Genomic DNA, 21,790 nt, shown 5'->3' on the forward strand with positions numbered 1-21,790 from the left:
TTTTTTCTGTAATAGGTGCAGCAGTTATCCAATTATCCTCCCATGGACACCAATGATGAGTACAATTCCTTACACTGACACCAAAGATGGGCACTATTCCTTTCACTGACACCAGGTCATTTTCTACTCCCACTGGCCACGGTCTGGCCCCCCTAAAGTTTGAAGGACAGTAAACTGGCCCTTTGTTCATAAAGTTTGGAGACCCCCTGCTCTAGCACGCTCAACAGGCCAAATCCGATTCCTTTAAATGGCCCCTGTTCACATCTGCAGGTCCGTCGCCTAAAGCAACACGCCTGTTGCTCAAAAAAGTGCACAAGCTTCTTTTTGGCAGATTGGGCCTCTTAGCCTTTAATGGAAACCCCTGAAAATGTGCAATATGAGCATTTCATGAGCGCCTTTTCTGCTCAAACAGCAGTGCTCCGCCACCTCTCCTCCCCCTAGTGCTTTCTTTTGGCTCAACAAAAATGCCTGAAGCTGAAAAAACACTTGTAATACACTTCTAAAATGCTCTTAAATAAAAATGTCTAAAAGTCGCTCTGCCCAGGTGTAAATGCAGCCTTAGAAAGCAAAGCAAGGATATTGTCAAAAGTATTGGGACGCCTGCCTTTACATGAAATTTCATGGCATCCCAGTCTTATTCCGTAGGATTCCATATTGAGTTGGCCCACTCATAGTCTCCACTCTAATTCATCCCAAAGGTGTTCTATTAGGTTGAGGTCAGGACTTTTTGAAGGCCAGTTAAGTTCCTCCACCCCAAACTTGCTCTTCCATGTCTTTATGAACCCTGCTTTGTGCCCTGGTCCAGATCATTTGGTGGGGGGAGGGATTATGGTGTAGGGTTGTTTTCTTAAGGGGTTGGGCTTGGCCCCTTAGTTTCAGTGAAGGGAACTCTTAAGGCGTCAGCATTCCAAGACATTTTGTTGATGGCCCTTCCTGTTCCAACATGACTGTGCACCAGTGCACAAAGCAAGGTCCATAAAGACATGGATGAGCGAGTTTGGGGTGGAGGATAGAGTCCTAACCTCAACCTGATGGAACACCTTTTGGATGAATTAGAGCAGAGACTGCAAGCCAGGCCTTCCTAGTCCAACATCAGTGCCTGACCTCATAAATGTGCTTCTGGAAACATGGTCAAACATTCCCATAGACAAACTCCTAAAGCATGTGGACAGCCTTCCCAGAAGAGTTGAAGCTTTTATAGCTGCAAAGGGTGGGCCAACTCAATATTGAACCCTACAGTCTAAGACTGCGATGCCATTAAAGTTAATTTGCGTGTAAAGGCAGGCGTCCCAATAGTTTTGGCAATACAATGTATGTGTGTGAGCCGCTCAGGCTGTATGGGGTCAGTCATGGAATGAAGTCATGTTACCCACCGCTGTGAGTTAGAGCTGCACGATTAATCGTATGAAAATCGCGATCTCGATTCACCCCCCCTGACGATCTAAACCTGACATATGCTCGATTCTTTGCATAGCTGCATAGCAGAGAGAACAGCTGTGGAAAAAAAAAAAAAAGCCTCCCGGCAAACGCCTATCAGCATTAAAGTCTCCCAGTAACTATAAACAAAATGATTACATTGTATCTTTTCCTTCCCTCTGCCAGGGAGAAAGGAAGTTTAACCTCTTAAAGACTAGACCTTTATTCTGACACTTGTTGCTTGCAAGTTAAAATCATTTTTTTTTTGCTAGAAAAGTACTTAGAACCCCCAAACATTTTATATATTTTTTTAGCAGAGACCCTACAGAATAAAATGGCGATTTTTGTAATATTTTATGTCACACTGTATTTGCGCAGCAGTCTTTCAAGCGCAATTAATAGACTTTAATAAATAAAAAAAAAAAACGTAACAGTAAAGTTATCCCAATTTTTTTTTGTTACACAGAGAATCGTAATCTTTATTCCAAGCTAAAAAATCGTGATTCTCATTTTGGCCAGAATCGTGCAGCTCTACTGTGAGTGCTGGCCAGGAAGGGAGCTCGTCTATGCTCCAGGCAATGGTAGAGAGGGACTAGGTGTACCGGGAGCCGCACATCAAGTCAAGACCTCCTGTATTATAGTGAAGTCAGTCTCAGCCTGGACACTCGCCAGGCCACGTTCCCAACACGTTCCACGCTCCCAACGCGTTTCACTCAGCCCACTAAAGCTTACTCATGGTGGGTAACTGACTTGATGTGCGGCTCCAGAGACACTTAGTCACTCTCAGAAAGCAAAGTGTACACCAGGCCTTAGTCACATTTGTCCACACGACTATACTGGTGGATTCTTTCACTCTTCTTGCTCTATTTATGTCACATACTTCAGTGCCCTGTTCATCATCACATTCTACAGTATGTATATTTTGTATGTTCCATCAACAGGCAGAAAGAGTCAGCCATCCCTTTATACCTTGCATCACGATATAAGCATACCAGGCCCTTGTGCTGGGTTATTATCTATTACACAGCTCTTTACTAAAAACTTACCACAAAAAAAAAGAGATAATGTGAACTGTGTCAAAATCATGACTTTTTTTGTTAAAGCCCATCTCCAGGCAAAATCTTTTTTTTTGTTTTTTTGAGTGAGATAGAATAAACATTTCTGTCAGGTATATTATGTGGTCATTCCTGTTTATATCAGATTTATTATCGCCACTCGCTAGATGCCCTAGTAGCAGGTGTATGCCTGAACACGCATATATATGTGATCCCACACTTCCACCTGCAGGGGGCGTGTGCCCAATGAAGCCGATCTGCGGGTGCCAGGCACTCGATGTCCTCAGGAACCCGGCGATCGTCCGTAAAAAAAAACACAGATCGGGGATCTGCCCATGTAAACAAGGCAGATCTCCGTTCTGACAAAGGGAAGGGGTAGATTCTGTGTTCCTGCAAAACAGTGACTAGAATCCATCTCTCCCCCTAGTAAAAGCAGCATAAACAGTAGACAAAAACAGTGACTAGGCACACAGTTAACCCTTTGATCGCCCTAGATGTTTAACCCCTTCCCAGTCAGTGTCATTAGTATAGTGACAGTGCATATTTTTAGCACTGATCGCTGTATCAGCGTCACTGGTTCCCACAAAAAGTCAAAAGTGTCAGTTGGTGTCCAATTGTCCACCGCAATATATCACAGTCCCGCTATAAGTCGGTGATCGTCGCCATTACTATTATAAAAATAAAATAAATAAATAAAAAATCCAGTATACCCCATAGTTTGTAGACCCTATAACGTTCGCATAAACCAATTAATATAAGCTTATTGGGATTTTTTTTTTACCAAAACATATGTAGCAGAATACATATTGGCCTAAATTTATGAAGCAATTCGATTTTTTCAAATTTTTTTTATTGGATATGTTTTATAGCAGAAAGTAAAAAATATTGTTTTTCCAAAATTGTTGGTCCCTTTTTTTTTTAACGCAAAAAAATAAAAAAACACAGAGGTAATCAAATACCACCAAAAGAAAGCTCTATTTGTGGGGGAAAAAGGACATACATTTTATTTGGGTACAGTGCCACATAACTTCGCAATTGTCAGTTAAAATAATGCCATGCCGTATCGCAAAATGTGGCCTGGTCATGAAGGTGGAGGGGGGTGGGTAAATCTTCCAGAGGTCAAGTGGTGTAGTTAAGAGATTTTCCATCACTTCCTGTTTCTGTAAAGCCATCAGGATAGGATGAAAGGAAAATCTAAAACACAAATATATAGAGTGCAAGCTCACGGTTTTTACATATGGGCTTCCAGATAAAAGTAATCCAGGTGGCTCTCACTTTTATGCCACATCCCCCCCTCGGCGATAGCAGGGGGTGATCATGGAACATCAATTTCCAGACTCCCCCTGCGACTAATGAACCCGGAAGCAGTGTATATTATGTCATTTCCAGTTTCCAGCTGTCATTCCTCTGCTACTGTAGCTAAGGATGCAGCTAATCAAGAATGATTTGTGCTTGATTAGCTGCAGAGGAAGGCAGAGGAGACATTGGGAGCCTAATAGACCCCTGATATCTCCATAAAGAGGACCTGTCGTCTGTCCATGATCCACTTCCCTATGTGTGGTATATCAATCAAATGGGTTGACTTTAGTTTGAGGAATGATCAGTTTCTTTTTTGATCAAAGTGTGTATAGTCACCACTAGCAGATTTAGATGGACTTGACTAACAAATAAAATAACTTAATAAGTAGTTACAGTGAATTATTATTTTTCCTTTTGTGATAAGAGTTTTAGATAAATAAAAGCTGATCATTGTGTGCACCGATGTCAGTGGTAAATGCTTTGTCTCATCCTTAAAGTGTTAAAGTAGGTTGAAAAAAAAAAAAAAACTGATTTACTAGCCAAATCACCAGGTGTAAATAAACCTAAAATAAGCCTAAAAAAGGAAAATATAGCAGCCAGTAAACTGCAATACTAGAAGTGTTTGGGTTTAATACTGCTTTAGGTTTGGTTCACACTGGGGCGGCTTCAAAGTTGCCCGACTCTGAAGCCCCCCGTACAGCATGACTTCAGAGCGGCTTGCAAATTACTTCTTTATTAAAAGTCAATGCAAGCTGCTACAAAGTCGCCCCAAAGTAGTACAGAAACCGTTTTCTAAGTCGAAGCGACTTGAGTTGTTTCAATTAGAATGGTTCCATTGCACTGAATGGAGTACGACTTATCAGGTGACTAAGTCGCCTGACAAGTCGTGCCAGTGTGAACCGAGTCTTAGGCCCCTTTCACATTTGTGCGACTTCAAAGTCGCACGATTTTGACGCGACTTTGTTTTGCGAGTTTGAGTGGGCTTATAATGTTTTTTCCTCAAAATGCAACAAAATCATGCCAAAAGTAGTGCAGGGACTACTTTGAAGTCGGTGTGACTTCAAGTCGCACAGATATGAATGGGGCTCATTGAAAATAATGGAGAACGACTTGTCATGCGATTTTGCAGTCCAAAATCGCATGACAAGTCGTACAAGTGTAAAAGGGACCTTAATGTACCCAGTTATAATTCTTTGTGTGGATTATGGGTTTAATACAAAAAGGAAATAAAATCAAAGACCAAAAAATGTAAAGCATTACATGTAACATGTGCAGCCTACCAGTCCTTAGATATGGTGGCTGCATTTGTTTTCACTTTTCAGGCTTAAAACATTTTTTAGCAGGTACAGAAACTACCTGCTGATCTTAGGAGAAATGCAGTACCCCTTGTCACTGCCTAGGAGCTGACCTGGAAGTATAAATCAGTTATCTTATCTATGCAAACTACTAATCCCTTTATAGTCCATATCAATAACAAAGGCAGATATGCTTGAATTCCAATCTGGGTGCAACCATGGCTCCCTCCATAGACACCGGCGTAGAGGAGTGAGCATAGCCAGGATGACCAGGTGAAAATAGAAAAACAATGCCTAATAAAAGAAGACTAATGCGGCCACCTCATCGAAGGACTGTAAGCTGCTATATATTACATTTTCAGGTAAATCTAATATTTAGAGATCAGACAGGTTCATACATTACCAGGGCTAAATGAGATCACACACACAAGTCTTACAGCCAGTTCATGTACACGACCAAGATATCAATGCTCACAGGAAACAAACAAGCATGTGTACTGAGAAAAGCCCTCAAAGCTTGTCTGATCACTTTGCTGGTCTGGCAGAATATTTCACATTGTTTTCCCCATTTATTGTAAATGACTGTCTTTGTTTTCCTATAAACAGAAATACCACATAATAATTAAGTGCTGGTTCACATTTGTGCGATGCGGGAATGCTGCGAATATACAGCGGGTTCCCGCATCACATCCTCACCCCTGGCAGTTCACACTGCCATATGCGATACGCAGGGGGTGTCAATTAAAAGTTAACGACACCCCCAGTTGAGATCGCATATCGCAGTGCGATCTGCAAGTTCGCACAGAATCGGATCGCACTAGTGTGAACCACCATGCGCTCCGATTCTGCTGCGGATAAAAAAAAAAAAAAGGGTCATGTGTGTGTTTAGTGCGAATGCGGTGCGAATTCAGCCATACAAAGTGTATGGCTGAAATTTGCACTGCACAGAGATCGCATGTAATTTAGGAGCAGTGCGCTCCGAATTACATGCAATCTCTGTGATCGCACAAATGTGAACCGACCCGAAACCTGCACATCTTTGATTAACAATTTGCATACAGCACCCCCCCGAACTCTCAGATTTTTTTTTTTAACCACTTGAAGACCAGGCCTGTTCTGACAATTTTTGTTCACAAGCAAAAGTCAGCTTTTATATTATACACACATATATATATATATATATATATATATATATATATATATATATATATATATATACACACATATATAGAGGCCCTAAAGAATAAAATGGTGGTCATTGAAATTTTTTTTATGTCACACTGTGTTTGTGCTGTGGTTTTTTAAACACAATTTCTTGGAGAAAAAAAACACACTTTAAAGATATTTAAAGAGGAAGTAAACCCACCAAAAAATAAAAACCCTGTAAGACAAAAGGCATAATGAGCTAGTATGCATCGCATACTAGCTCATTATGAAATGCTTACCTTAGAACGAAGCCCCGCAGTGCAGCCCGCTCAGCGACAAAACGGCCGACATGTTTGGCCATCCTGCTTCCTAGAATTGGGTCCTCTGGCCATCTGATTGGCCGGAGGTGCGAGGAGATCACTCCCGTGTGGCGCAGTTCACGGCACAGGACTCTGAAAGAAGAGCACAGGTGGCCGTTCCTTCAGAGCGCATGCGCCGATTACGTCATCGGCTGCATTAAAAGTAAATTTCTCCTAAACGATGTAAGTTTAGGAGATATTTACAATACCTGTAGGTAAGTCTTATTAAAGGCTTACCTATGGTACAAGTTATAAGAGAGGGTTTACAACCTCTTTAACCACTTAACCACTGGAGGATTTTGCTGTCTTACGTCCAGGCCACTTTTTGCGATTCGGCACTGTGCGAATTTAACTGACAATTGCACGGTCATGCAACGCCATACCCAAACGAAATTTACGTCCTTTTTTTCCCACAAACAGAGCTTTCTTTTGGTGGTATTTGATCACCTGTGCGATTTTTACTTCTTGCGCTATAAACATAAAAAGAGCGAAATTTTGAAAAAATAACAATATTTTTCAAATTTTTTATAAGAAATTCCCCCCCAAAAAAATGTAAAAATCTAAATTTATCATTTTAGGCCAATTTGTTTTCTGCTACATATTTTTGGTAAAAAAAAGAAAATCGCAATAAGCGTATTTTGATTGGTTTGCGCAAAAGTTATTGCGTTTACTAACTAAGGGAAAAAGATTTCTGTCATTTTTGGTGGGTTTTTTTTAACGAGTAATGGCGGCGATCTGCGATTTTTTTTGCGGGACTGTGACATTGCGGCGGACAGATCGGACCCTTGACTGACATTTTTGATACCTTTGGGGGTACCAGTGACATTACTACAGTAATCAGTGCTACATATATGCACTGTTACTGTAAAAATTACACTGGCAGGGAAGGGGTTAATTTTTATTGGTGATCAAGGGGTTAATGTATGCCTGGTGCTTACCAACGTGTGTGGGGGGAGGTGACTAAGTGACACAGGGACAGATCGCAGGTTCAGCTATGCTGAACCCTGCAATCTGACCGTCTGTCACTTAGGAGATCCGCCCGCTTTGTTTACACAAGCGGGCGGATCTCCACACTCGATTCCCCGACGATCGGGGCTCCCCTGACCCGACTCCCACTGTAACTGAATACAGCGGGAGCGAGCCTCCGGCGGCGCGCGTGCACCGCCCACAAGGGGAGGAGTCCAACGACGTAGGTCTACGTCGCTGGATTGGAACGAGCCACTTTGCCGCAGTACAGTCAATGTGACTGGTCGGCAAGTGGTTAAAGATATTTAAAAAAAAAAAAAAAACAATATGTAACCCAATTTTTTGGTAAAACATAAAAGATAATGTTACACCGAGTAAATAGACACTGAACGTGGAATGGAGACAAATAATGATACTTAAAGCTCTTCACAGTTAACGCTTTAACATTTTTTACAGGTTACCAGTTTAGAGTTATAGAGGAGGTCTGGAGCTAGAATTATTGCTCTCGCTTGAACATTCACAGCAATACCTCACATGTGTGGTGCGAACACGGTTTCCAAATGTGTGCGTGACCTACGTATGTGTTCCCGTCTGCGTGTGGGCATGGAGGGACGGGGCCCTTTAAAAAAAAATATTTTTTACACTATCCCTTTAATTTTTTTTTCCATTTGATCACTTTTATTCCTATCACAAGAAATGTAATTATCCCTTGTGATAGAAATAAGGCATGACAGGTCCTCTTTATGAAGACATCTGGGGTCTCTCCTCTACCCTCTGGAAAGCATGAGATAAAAAAAAAAAAAAAAAAACACATGGATCTCATGGTTTCCAAAAAAAAAGGCAGTGCCCTAACCGGAACTGACGTAATGATGTCACTTCCGAGCTCATAGACCTATTTACTCTACTCAGTGCATCAATTCAGAAAAAAAATATATATAAAAACAGAATCACTGAGTTGGAAAAAGGATCACCCCCTTTGTATCAGTATTTTGTTGAACCCCCTTTTGCTTTAATTACAGCCTTTAGTCTGTTGGGATATGTCTCTACTAACTTTGCACATCTAAACTTTGGAATATTTATCTTCTTTGCAGAACTGCTCAAACCCAGTTAAATTTGATGGTGACCATTTATGGACTGCAGTCTTCAAGTCATTCCACAGATTTTCAATGGAGTTTAAATCTGGACTCTGACTAGGCCATGCAAGGACATTTACCTTTTTCTCCTTCAATCACTGTGTGGTCATTTTTGCTGTGTGTGTGTTTTGGGTCATTGTCATGTAAACCTTCTTCCCATTGACAACTTTCTGGCAGCAGATTTTCCTGAAGAATTTGATGGTATTTTGCCCTATCCATTTTTCCTTCTATCCTGACAAGTGCTCCAGTCCCTGCTGCTGAGAAACGCCCCCATAACAGATTACCACCTCCATGCTTTACTGTAGAAATTGTGTCATTTGGATGGTGAGATGTATTGGATTTCCGCCAGATATATCCTTTGGTGTTGAGGCCAAATAATTCAGTTTTAGTCTCAACTGACCAGAACACCTTTTTCCATGTGGCCTCAGAATCTTCAAGGTGCGTTTTGGCAAAGCTCAGTCATGACTGCATGTGGCCCCTCTTGAGGAGTGGCTATTTTTCTTGCAGCCCTTCCATACAAGCCACATTTGTGGAGAATTTGTGATATTATTGCCACATACACATAATGATCATTGTTTGTCATAAATTCTTGCAAGTGCTTCAGAGTTGCTGTAGGCCTCTTAGTAGCCTCTCTAAACAGTTTCCTTCTGGCTCTTCCATCCAGTTTGGAATGCCTTCCTGATCCAGGGATGGTCTGTGTTTTACCAAATACCTTCCACTTCTTAACAACAGACTTCACTGTGCTTCTGGCATTGATAAAACATTTGACATTTGTTTTCTATCCATCTCCTGAATTGTGTCTGTCCACAAATGTATCCCGGAGATCTTTTGGCAATGCCCTGCCACCCATAGTGGATTGTTTGCTTCAGTTGCACTATCAGAGACTGAATTGCTCCAGGAAAGTTCTTTTCATGCTGAGCTGATCAAAATCACAGCTGACCACAGCTGAAAGTCAAATTGCTTTGTGTGCCATTGAGAAGGTGATTAGCTACACCTGATTGAGTTTACAAGCCATTTTTAGGAAGGGGGGTGAACCTTTTTCCAACTCAGTTATATTGTTTTTTTTATTTTTTTCTGACATTTTGGTGTTATATCTTTCACTTGGATGTTATAAGTTTCACTGAATAAATACAGCTGGATAAAACAAAAAATGTGTATGTCTTCATTTCAGGCCGCAAAGCATCAAAATGTGATTATTTTAAAGAGGGGAGTGATTCTTTTCTATACCCACTGTAACAGAACTGACCGACACTGTATCTGTGGGCTTCCATCAGAATACCGCTTCCTTAAGTCTTGAACATAGACATCAGATATTCTAGCCACCCAATACAAAAACTAGCCGAGAATAGCTTGTATAAGATCTGGAACATTTATTGAACAAACTCACACCGGATATATACCCCACCAGGTCAGGTGCCTGATTACATTATCATATGCAGATGAAATTGTGTACAGAAAAATAATTAACATATCTAAGGAACAACCAACACAAACAGTATTCTACTTTCCCACTAGCAACTAATGGATGACAGTGATTTAATTAACTTGAGCTAATTAACTAACAGACTTCCCATCATCGAGCTCATGAAATATAATACACATTATTATAAGTGTAAACACATCCACACAGTAGACAATAGGTGAGGTAATCACAACAATCAACAATGCGTGGAAGACAGGTGGTTGAGCTGATGCCATTATCATCTGCCAGTCTGACTGTGAGGAGCAGTTCCCTATTGGCAATAGGCAGTTAGGCCTTTAACATGGATCCTAGACATAGAGTCCCAGAGTCTGTGTGTCTTGGAGAGATGTGGACTTGAATCCAAAGTAACATTACTCCAAGGGTCCCCCCAGCATACACCCCACAAAGAGCAGTGTTGCCTCACAAACCAGGGCCCATAGTCAATAGGCAAGAGGCTAGCCTGCAGTCCCACTCCCCACCAAAAGCCCATGTCCTGAGTGGGTTTGTCACACCCACTGTATCTGAAAATTGATCAATCCTGATGTTCTGACACCCCATCTCAGTACTTGAGGCCCAGAAATGCCAGAACAGTACAAATACCCCCAAATGACCCCTTTTTGGAAAGTAGACAGTCCAAGGTATTTAGTAAAGGAGCATGGTGAGTTTTTTTGAAGTTTTAATTTTTTTTGTCACAACTATTTGGAAAAATTAAGAAATTAAAAAAAAAAAAAAAAAATCACCCTTTTTTTGCTCCTTCTGTCAAAAGGGCAGTACATATAACTTTTGTGGCAGTGATCAAGGACACTGACTGGCGGCAGTATGTAAAAAAAATTGTAATACATTTTTTTTTCAATTTGTTTAGTTTTTGTTACTTTTTTTTTTTTTTTTTTTAATTCTACACACTGTGACCAGGGCAATACAGTGTAGTAATTATTCGATTTTTATTTTTTTTTTACACATTATGATTGCCTATACCAAAGAAGCCAGGCGCCACAGACCGGAGCCTTGGCTAGCAGTGTTTGCTTTTTAATGGCAGTCCAGTAGCACTAGAACTTATTGCTCAGAATGTGATCTGGGTGTGAATGGAGTGGTAAGTCCTCTAGAGGAGTTCAGTGTTCCTGTATTCCCTGAATCTGATCAAACTGTGTACATGACAACAAAGCTGTGTTCACATGCTAATAGGAGAACATGGCAGAATACAATCAGGCTGAGGTTCAGTTCCATAGAGCAGAGGTCATACAGTGTACGTCCTTCTCATGTCACAACGTAATCACACAAGTTACGCAGTTAACCAGTAATGAAGATTATCTCACTTCATCAGCCAAACAAACATTCTGCAAGCCACAAGTGAGCTGAAGGCGATTCTTCAATACCGGTGCCTACAGACGGCAGATAGCAACCAGACAACCCGTGTCTCAGCATTTCCAATGTTCGTGGCGGCCAATACAATTCATCCCACCATATAGAAATCTGGGATTAGTTGCTGATTTCCGGGCACCGGGACCACGTGACTACAATTGTTTCAAAGCTGTCTGTATATTTTTGGCATAAGCTGGATTCACATGGTAAACCATGCCAACAAATGCGTTATCACATGTGTTACTGCAATGCACTACGGTGCCGTATATACATGAGCTGTATTCATTGTAAATGACTCCCCAACACAAATTAAAGTGTATCTATACCAAATACTGTGTTTTTTTTGTTTTGGATGGAGTGGGGAAAAGATTTTACTATTCAAGACTACACGCTGCCTACACATTGTTTATGTTTCCATCTTACCCTGAATCAGTCATTCATGTGCGACTGCCTACACATTGTTTACGTTTCCATCTTACCCTGAACCAGTCATTCACGTGCCACTGCCTACACATTGTTTACGTTTCCATCTCGCCATGAACCAGTCAGTCATTCACGTGCCACTGCCTACACATTTTTATGTTTCCCTCTCACCCTGAAGCAGTCATTCACATGCCGCTGCCTACACATTGGTTCAGGGTGTAATGGAAACATAAACAATGTGTAGGCAGCGGCACATGAATGACTGGTTCAGGGTTAGATGGAAACGTAAACAATGTGTAGGCAGCGGCATGTGAATAAATGGTTTAGGGTGAGATGGAAACATAAACAGTCATTCACGTGCAACTGCCTACACATTGGTTCAGGGTGAGATGGAAACATAAACAATGTGTAGGCAGTGGCACGTGAATAACTTGTTCAGGGTGAGATGGAAACGTAAACAATGTGTAGGCAGTGGCACGTGAATGACTGGTTCAGGGTAAGATGGAAACGTAAACAATGTGTAGGCAGTGGCACGTGAATGACTGGTTCAGGGTAAGATGGAAACGTAAACAATGTGTAGGCAGTGGCACGTGAATGTTTATGTTTCCATCTTACCCTGAACCAGTCATTCACATGCCACTGCCTACACATTGTTTACGTTTCCATCTCACCCTGAACAAGTTATTCACGTGCCGCTGCCTACACATTGTTTATGTGTCCATCTCACCCTGAACCAGTTATTCACGTGCCGCTGCCTACACATTGTTTATGTTTCCATCTTACCCTGAACCAGTCAATGTGTAGGCAGCGGCACGTGAATAACTGGTTCAGGGTGAGATGGACACATAAACAATGTGTAGGCAGCGGCACGTGAATAACTTGTTCAGGGTGAGATGGAAACGTAAACAATGTGTAGGCAGTGGCATGTGAATGACTGGTTCAGGGTGAGATGGAAACGTAAACAATGTGTAGGCAGTGGTACATGAATGACTGTTTACGTTTCCATCGCACCCTGAACCAGTCATTCACGTGCCGCTGCCTACACATTGTTTAGGTTTCCATCTCACCCTGAAACAATGTGTAGGCAGCGTCACGTGAATGACTGGTTCAGGGTGGGATGGAAACATAAACAATGTGTAGGCAGCGGCACGTGAATGACTGGTTCAGGGCATGATGGAAACGTAAACAGTCATTCACATGCCACTGCCTACACATTGTTTACACTTCCATCTCACCCTAAAGCAGTCATTCACATGCCGCTGCCTACACACTGTTTACGTTTTCATCTCACCCTGAACCAGTCGTTCACGTGCCGATGCCTACACATTGACTGGTTTAGGGTGAGATGGAAACGTAAACATTCACGTGCCACTGCCTACACATTGTTTACGTTTCCATCTCACCCTGAATGAGTCATTCACAGGGCATCGGCGTACATGCAGAATAACTTTAGTCATTGTGAATAACAATTAAAATACTTAATACATACCTATAATTACTCAGAACCCCCAAACATTATATATTTTCTGAAAGCACAGATCCTGGAGAATAAAATGATGGTTGTGGAAATTTTGTATGTTCCACAATATTTGCACAGCCATTTTTTAAATGCTAATTTTCATCAAGGTAAAAAGTGATAGGAAATCCAAAATGTTAATGTTATAGTTTTCACCAGAACAGAGTAAAGGGGAAAAATTTCAGTAGGAACAGCTTTTGAGTGACGATTACATTTCCTCCTTACTTTGAAGAGAATTCCTCTCACTTCCTGTTGGGTCCCTGGGACAGAAAGTGAAGCAAAAATCTCTCTGTCGGGAAACAGACAAAACAGTTCAAACCATTGAAGAAAAAAAAAAAAAATAGTGCTAAAAATCCATTTACATCAAGTGTAATAGAATTCTAGGGCCCGTTCACACAGGCGCTCATACAATGTGAAGGGCTTTTTATTATTCTGCTCTAGTCCCTGTGTCCGGGCCTGGACACCCATCCCTGCGTACCTGTCTAATTCAGCTGTAAGGGTGACTCCGTACAGCAGATGTGTGGCAATTTTCTGCACTTGATCAATGCCAGTCACCACAAGGGCACATCGAAAACACTGTCAATACATTACCATGAAAAATGTAAACAATGTCACCTTACTGCTTGGCAAAATGGACACCGGCCTATGCGCCTGCATGCTGCTATTATGAAGGGGCCCTAAAGACAGACATTTTTTCCTTTTGTTTTGTATAGAGTAAAGAATTAGAACCTGTTAGGCTTTTATTGCTGACTGTTTCCCTCCTGGGAAGATTAACCCTCTCTGCTTCTCTTAGTGACCATTGTCAATGGGAATGAAAGTGAGAGAAAAACATTGGAATTGCCACCAAAACAGGCATAGTTCGGAAATCTTCCAATGGGGACATTCGTTTCTGTGGCAAGTGTCCAAAAAGGAGATTTATTGTAGTGTGGAGAGATTTGCTCTCACTTCCTGTTGTGTCTACGGGACAGGAAGTCAAGGCAAATCTTTTGGAGCTAGTAAACCTCATATGCATTGGGCGGCATTGTGTCACTTGTCAAAAGAGGAGCTGGTGGGGGGGGGGCAGGAAAGGTATACCAAACCCAATGGATGGATGTTCACAAGCACTCATAGGGGTAAATTAACAAAAAGTGTCTGAGGCTGGGTTCACACTGGTGTGAATCCAATTCGCATAACAGGAGAGTGTGGCCGGCTCTCACTGGAGCCGGTTCACACCGCTCCTGGGTGGCCACAGTCCGCATTGGAAAAGGGTCCTGTGCAGGGCTGTCTTTAAGGCAAGGCAAAAGGGACAGCTGCCCCGGGCTCAGTCATTATTGTGAGGCCCAAAGCAGCTGCCCCTTGAGCACCCACTGCCCACAAATAGTTGATAAGTGGATTCGGGAGGGCCCAAAAAATTTTTTGCCCAGGGTCCAATCAATATTAAAGATGGCCCTGGTCCTGTGCGTTTTTGGCTCTGTTTAAGGTGTGAATTCAGGCACAAATTAAGGCCTGTTTCGGTGAACAGGGACGCACCGAACCCCCTGCTGTGACCTGCGGCCATGTCAGTGTAAACCCAGCCTAGGACAAACTTTGTCTCAACTAGAGTAGCCAATCAGCTTTTACTTTTTAATTTTCTAAGCTGTATGGACAAAATGAAAGCTAGAAGCGGATTGGCTGCTAAAGGCACTGACGTCAGATAGACAGAACTTTTCTCAGACACTTTTTATTAGGCCTTTATTTTGTTACAGGGCTCATTTCCACTTGTGGCAGTCCCATGAGGAGGCGTTATGTTGCCTCTGTATCGCTTGTTTTAAAGTGGAGCTAGACTTAAAATACTGTATAACTAAAGGCAAAACTTTTTTTTCGTTTTGGATAGCGTGCAGAGGGATTAGAACGTTTGTCAATGTTTATTGTTGTCTGTGCCCCTGCTAAATAGATTTCCCCTCTCCATTTGTCCTGTTTACCATTGTCATTAAAAGTGAAAGTAAAAGAAATTCCCAAATTTTGGGTTGTCCCAAGAAAAATAATAGATGGTAAATCTTCCAATGGGGGCACTATATTCTGGTGACCTGGGAGTCCCCAAGAAATTCCCTTAATTTGCAAGGATTTCCTCTCACTTCCTGTTTGGTTATGGGACAGGAAGTGAAGGGAAATCTCTCCAATGGGACACAGATGGCAAAAAATAATCTGACAGGGCACCCTTCTGTGCTCTATCCAAAATGAAAAAAAGTTTTGCCTAGAGTTCTACTTTAAAGAGAAGTTCCAGTCTGTTAAAAAAAAAAAAAAAAAAAAAAAAAGGAAGAGACAGCAGCTACAAATACTGTAGCTGCTGACTTTTAATATAAGGACACCTACCTGTCAAGGGATCCCACAATGTCGGCACCCCTAGCCGTTTCATCAATCGGCTTTGGGTGCAAGCGCCAGCATCTGTAGTAAGGAAAGTGAAGCCTTGCATTGCCGCTTCACAGCCTGTTTCCTACATAGAAAGCAGGAAAGCGGATCCATCGGACCAGCGGCAGCGATTACCGCGGGCACCCGCGATTGCTCCCCTCGGTGAGAGAACGACGGTCTGCTGTTGTAAACACAGCAGAACCGTTGTTCTCTCTGGAATGAACATAGAGAGCCTGTGATCCTCTTATTTAGGATCACAGGTCTATGAGTTGATTCCACAAGCCCCTTCCCATATACAGTTAGAAAACACACCCCCAGGCTCACACTTAACCCTTCGATCACCCCTGGGAAAACCCCCTTCCCTGCCAGTGTCATTATTACAGTAACAGTGCATATTTTTAGCACTGATTACTGTAGTGATGTCACTGGTCCCTCCAAATGCGTCAAAAATGTCAGTTGGGGACCAATCTGTCCGCCGCAGTCCCGCTAAAAAGCACAGATCGCTGCCATTACTAGTAAAAAAATAAATAAATAAATAAATAAAAATGACATAAATCTTTCCTAGTTTGTAGTTGCAATAACTTTTGCGCAAACCACTCAAAATAGGTTTATTGGGATTTTTTTTTTTCACCAAAAATATGTAGCAGAATACAAATTGGCCTAAAAGGATGAAAAAATTTAGATTTTTACTTTTTTTTGGGAATGTTATATAGCAGAAAGTGAACAATATTTTTTTTTTCCAGAATTGTCGCTCTTTTTACGTTTATAGCACAAAAAAATAAAAATCGCACAGGTGGCCAAATACCACGAAAGAAAAGCTCTATTTGTGAGGAAAAAAATACATAAATTTTAATAGGGTACAGCATGGCACAACCACGCAATTGTCAGTTAAAGTAACGCCTGGTGATTAAGGTAGCAAAACCTTCTGGTCCAGAAGTAGTTAAGGGGGGGGGGGGGGGACAATCTGCCCTGTGTCAGTTCACACCGACATGGTGCCATGGTGTGTGCTGAAAAAAAAGTAGGCCAGGATGCATTCTCATGCAGTGCAGCGTATTGCGATATATCATATGGCATCGCAACAAGCTGCATAAAGACTAATTCAATGTCAAGATATAAAAAAAAAAAAAAGTAAACATAGTCCAAACACATGTATAGAGTAATTGGCGCTAGTATGTGTATGTATGAATGTGAGTTAAGTGGCGTACACACTAAGAAAATCGGGTAAACAATCGCCTGATTTTCCTCGATGTTTCACAGCAAGTTGGAACCGAGGAAAGAAATCATTTACGAAAATTCTCGTAAAAAGGCTTTTTTTTTTTCTTTTTGTTCATTGTTTCTGATCATGCACAGTCTTTTGCTTCTGATTTTTCCCGTACAAAAAACATATGAAAACTGTACACATTAAACGAAAGGTGGTTCATTCTGTTCCCCTATGAGAAAAATTTTGGAGCTTGTCCCTTTTGAAATTTTCGTTCGGAAAAGTCGGAATCGGCTGTCGAAAGTTGTGTACACACTATTAGAAAATCGTACGAAAGTTCCTCAGACTAAAATTTTCACCCAATTTTCTTATAGTGTGTACGAGTATTTAGGGAACTTAGATTGTAAGCTCCTTGAGGGCAGGGGCTGATGTGAATGTACGATATATCTGTAAGTGCTGCGTAAATTGATGGCGCTATACAAGTATGTACCTATAATAAACAGTGCGGTGCGCTGTAAGGCCAATGTCAGACAGGTGATTCTACCGCTAGAGGCAAAGCGCCAGATCACGAAAGAGACCGCCAGTGTCTCTATGGAATCGCTCCCTTTGTATCCAGACGCAGTGAGATATCGCTCTACCCCTGGCCCAAGCACTGTTGAATTTTTGAGTGCTATTAATGGGAGCGACATCACCCTGCCTAGGCTACAGAGAGAGGGATTCCATAGGGACAAAGACAGACTCTTACCCTGTTCCTGCCAGTTGTACGCATATATGAGGCCTCTGGATGGGTGGGCTTTAATTCTGAGTGGCTGCATATCAGCGGAGTAGAGATGGGCTCGGGCTAGGGTTGCCACCTCATCCCTTTACACCAGAACACATATGAATTATTCTGAGGCTAATATAATGCAGATAAGGCACCGAGTTTAAAGAGGAGTTCCGTCCCCCATGAAAAAAATTAAAAGTCAGCAGCTATAAACACTGTAGCTGCTGACTTTTAATTATTAGAACTTACCTGTCCAGGGTTCCTGCGATGTTGGCACCCGAGGCCGATTTTCGTATTGGCTCTAGGGTGCTGCCGCCACCATTCAGGCTAAGGGAACCCGGCAGTGAAGCCTTTCACAGCCAGTTCTCTACTGCGCATGCGCGAAACTCGCTGCGCTTTGTAATTGGCCTGGCAGCGGAGGAAAAAGGAGGGGCCCCAACTTCAGATGGACAGCGCCGCGGTGCTGTTGCACGGAAGTGGGGAAGGATACCTGTCAAAAACAGGCACCCGCTCCGCTCTCCCTCCTGAAAGATGCCAAATTTGGCACCAAAGGGGGGAGAGGAAGCATACAAGCACAAGTTCCACTTTTGGGTGGAACACTGCTTCAAATACCACCTTAATCAGCCTCAGAACCTGTGTAATTAATGTTTGTCCTGGTTTAAATGGGATGAGGTGGCAACCCTAGCTCGGGCACGTTCGAGTTCCCACGTTGCTGATCCCGCCAGGAAGCAGACACTGCACTGAGAAATGTCTTGGTCTGTACAGCTGAGGATCGGGAAATGTCTCAATGCCTGGGATTAGCGGACTACAGTGTCGGCTTCCTGGCGGGATCGGGCTTGTGGGAATTCAACACACACCCGAGCCCATCTCTAGTGCGGAGATAGCACTCCCTGCTCACTCCTAGTAATGCTGGCCATGCACTATCCAGGGGTCATAGAAACATAGAATGTGTCGGCAGATAAGAACCATTTGGCCCATCTAGTCTGCCCAATATATCTGAATCCTATGAATAGTCCCTCGCCCTATCTTATATGAAGGATAGCCTTATGCCTATCCCATGCATGCTTAAACTCCTTCACTGTATTTGCAGCTACAAAACTCCAAACTACGATCCGCCAGTTGTTCGGGAACTACAATTCCCATCATGCCTAGTCATGTCTGAGTTTTACAATGCCTCATGGGATGTGTAGTTGCACAAGGGCCGTAGTTTAAGGATCCCCGCACTATACGGAAAATAGGCCAAAATTCAGTCATTTGGACAGTTCTTTCATTTTTCAACCAGTTAATGGGCACAAATCGGTAATCAGTTGTGACATTTTTGAGCCGAAAAAACGAAGGACAAGTTTGGAAATTTTCTGCCGAACGAACGATAAATTGAAAGGTTAATGTGTTTCCCGTCCAAACTGTTTGCACTAGGCATATGTGAATAAAAGAACAAAAAAACGGATTCATTTATGTCCATTGACCGATTTATCGGTCATTACAAGATGGCACGATCGTTTCCTCTCACGGCCGAGTGTTCTTTTTTCGAAAATGAGTTTGAACGATTTTTCGTATAGTGTATGGCCAGCATAACGCAGATGTCACAGGCAGCTCCAGATGCGATTGGGGGAGCATCTGATCACGTGACCGCTGTGACAGCCAATCTGAGTAGTCACAAGATCTGAAAGCCTTGCATTTCCATACTCTAAGAGCCCATTCACACTAGTGCGGCACGACTCTGTACTACTTCGGGGGCGACTTGTGAAGTCCCGTGCACCGCAACTTCGGCGCGACTTGCTCGGACTTCATATAATGAATGTCTATGCAAGTCGCTCCAAAGTAGTACAGGACCCTTTTTCTAAGTCGGAGCGACTTGTGTCGCTCCTATTAGAACGGGTCCTGTAGCAGTCAATTGACCGCGAGAGACCGCGACTTGTCAGGCTGACAAGTCGCGGTAGTGTGAATGGGGGCTTAAAGGGGCAGGGGGAAGCAGGAAGGGGGGGGGTAACAATCCTGCTACTGACGATTGCGACAAATCGCTAGCAGCAGAGTCGCCTGTCTGACATCAGCCCCCTACACAGCGCGGCGTATAAGGCGCACCCATTAGAGTAAATGAGCCCCTGAATAGGACAGAGATGGCACAAAACTGACAGTGGTTTAACCCTTTCCTGCCCGAAAGGAGAAAAGAAAGTTTTGGCTACTTTAGAGCAGATCAGCACACTAGGAGGATGTGTAAGGTGATCAGATCTCCAACACACAGAACACATGAATGGCGCTGCCAATGACAGTGGCGGAGTAGCAGAGGGTGATCTTTGACCCCTCCGCCTAGTGTGATGTGACAGCCGGGTGACACCGGGGCCTGCATGCTGCACGATCGGCTCCATGACAGGCAATGGGGACCCACTTCATACACCAGCACAGTCCTTTCTGCACTTCCCAATATAGATCCCTCTGGAAATGTCACTTCGATCCCATCCGCCCACCTAAGTTTGGCAGCAAACATCTATATGCCGCCCCCCCATACTGCCTGCACCCCAACACAGCCTGTGCACCTCCGGACTCTGCCTGCCTTTGTTAACTCTACTGATGAGCACTTTACAGCATTGCCGTATACCGGCTGATCACCGCCTCCCCCCCGCCATACAGGGTGTACACCCCTCACTCCCATAGGAGCCGCTTACCTTGGCTGCCATGCTGTGACCCTCCTGATCACTTGTGGCCCCGGAGCAGACACACGGGGAGCCTCGTACAGTACACACAGAGTATACACAGAGTATACACAGAGTACACACTGCCTCTTCCTGTCCCGGCCTCCCTGTCTACACACTGCATGCACAGCCCTGAGGACTCCCTCTATCTACAGCATGGCAGCATTGCCGCCTCACATCACAAACTTCTGCCTTTACCACACACTTCTCTCTAATGTGCCTCACAAATGGCCACATATTAAACTACAACTATAGGAAATACTTTGCTTTTCATTTTGGATAGAGCAAGGAAGGGTTATAACCGCCCCCCCCCCCTTTTTTTGCATCTGTGTCCCATTGGGGATATATCCCTTTACTTCCTGTTCCCTATCCAAAACAGGAAGTGAAAGGAAACCCTTTCAAAGCGAGGCAATCCCTGCTTGTCACCAGAACTAGTGTTCCTATTGGAAAATTTCCCTCCATATTATTGTTCTGAGGAGAACCTGAAATGTGGGATTTTCTTTAAGCCTCCGTTCACATTAGGTCACTCCGACTTCGGGGGCGACCTGTGAAGTCGTGTGCAGCGCGACTCCGGCGCGACTCCGGCGCGACTTGCACGGACTTCACATAATGGAAGTCAATGCAAGTCGCCTCCAGGTCGCCCCGAAGTAGTACAGGTCGGAGCGACTTGTGTTGCTCCTATTAGAACGGCTCCTGTACCGCACAATGGGAGCGTGACGGACCGCGACTTGTCAGGCTGACAAGTCGCGTTCCAAGTCGTACCAGTGTGAATGCGGTCTTACTTTCACTTTCGATGACAAATAGAGAGGGTGAATTGCCCTAATAGGGGTGTTCTATCAGAATGGCGTTACCCATCAGATTGTGCAGCGGAAGTGACGTTCGGACTAAAAAACACTGCACGTTGCGGGATGTGTTCCACCATGCGTTCCAAGGCCCTATGCGTTCCAAACGCGTCATGATCTGACGGGTAGCGATAATGTGATAGATCACCCATGTGAAAATCTTACTACACCCACCTACGTCTTGAATTTCTGAGTATTTTTAGCAATAAAGGTAGCAGATATACAGTATCTCACAAAAGTGAGTACACCCCTCACATTTTTGTAAATATTTTATTATATCTTTTCATGTGACAACACTGAAGAAATGACACTTTGCTAAAATGTAAAGTAGTGAGTGTACAGCTTGTATAACAGTGTAAATTTGCTGTCCCCTCAAAATAACTCAACACACAGCCATTAATGTCTAAACCACAGGCAAGAAAAGTGAGTACACCCCTAAGTGAAAATGTACAAATTGGGCCCAATTAGCCATTTTCCCTCCCCGGTGTCATGTGACTTGTA

The 21,790-nt window shown here is 43.1% G+C and overlaps 1 protein-coding gene across 1 annotated transcript in view; it reads right to left on the reverse strand.

Moving 5' to 3' along the window:
* SNX9 (sorting nexin 9) overlaps positions 1–20,586 on the reverse strand; it is a 250,147-nt gene extending 229,561 nt beyond the window's left edge. The window contains exon 1 of the mRNA XM_082249824.1: positions 20,421–20,586. Coding sequence (XP_082105950.1) covers positions 20,421–20,432 — 12 coding nt within the window. The 5' untranslated portion in view covers positions 20,433–20,586. The remainder of the gene's footprint in view (positions 1–20,420) is intronic.
* Positions 20,587–21,790: the final 1,204 nt, after the last annotated feature.

This window comes from Pelophylax lessonae (assembly GCF_965119305.1).
Source record: "Pelophylax lessonae genome assembly, chromosome: 3".
Taxonomy (NCBI): Eukaryota; Metazoa; Chordata; class Amphibia; order Anura; family Ranidae; genus Pelophylax; species Pelophylax lessonae.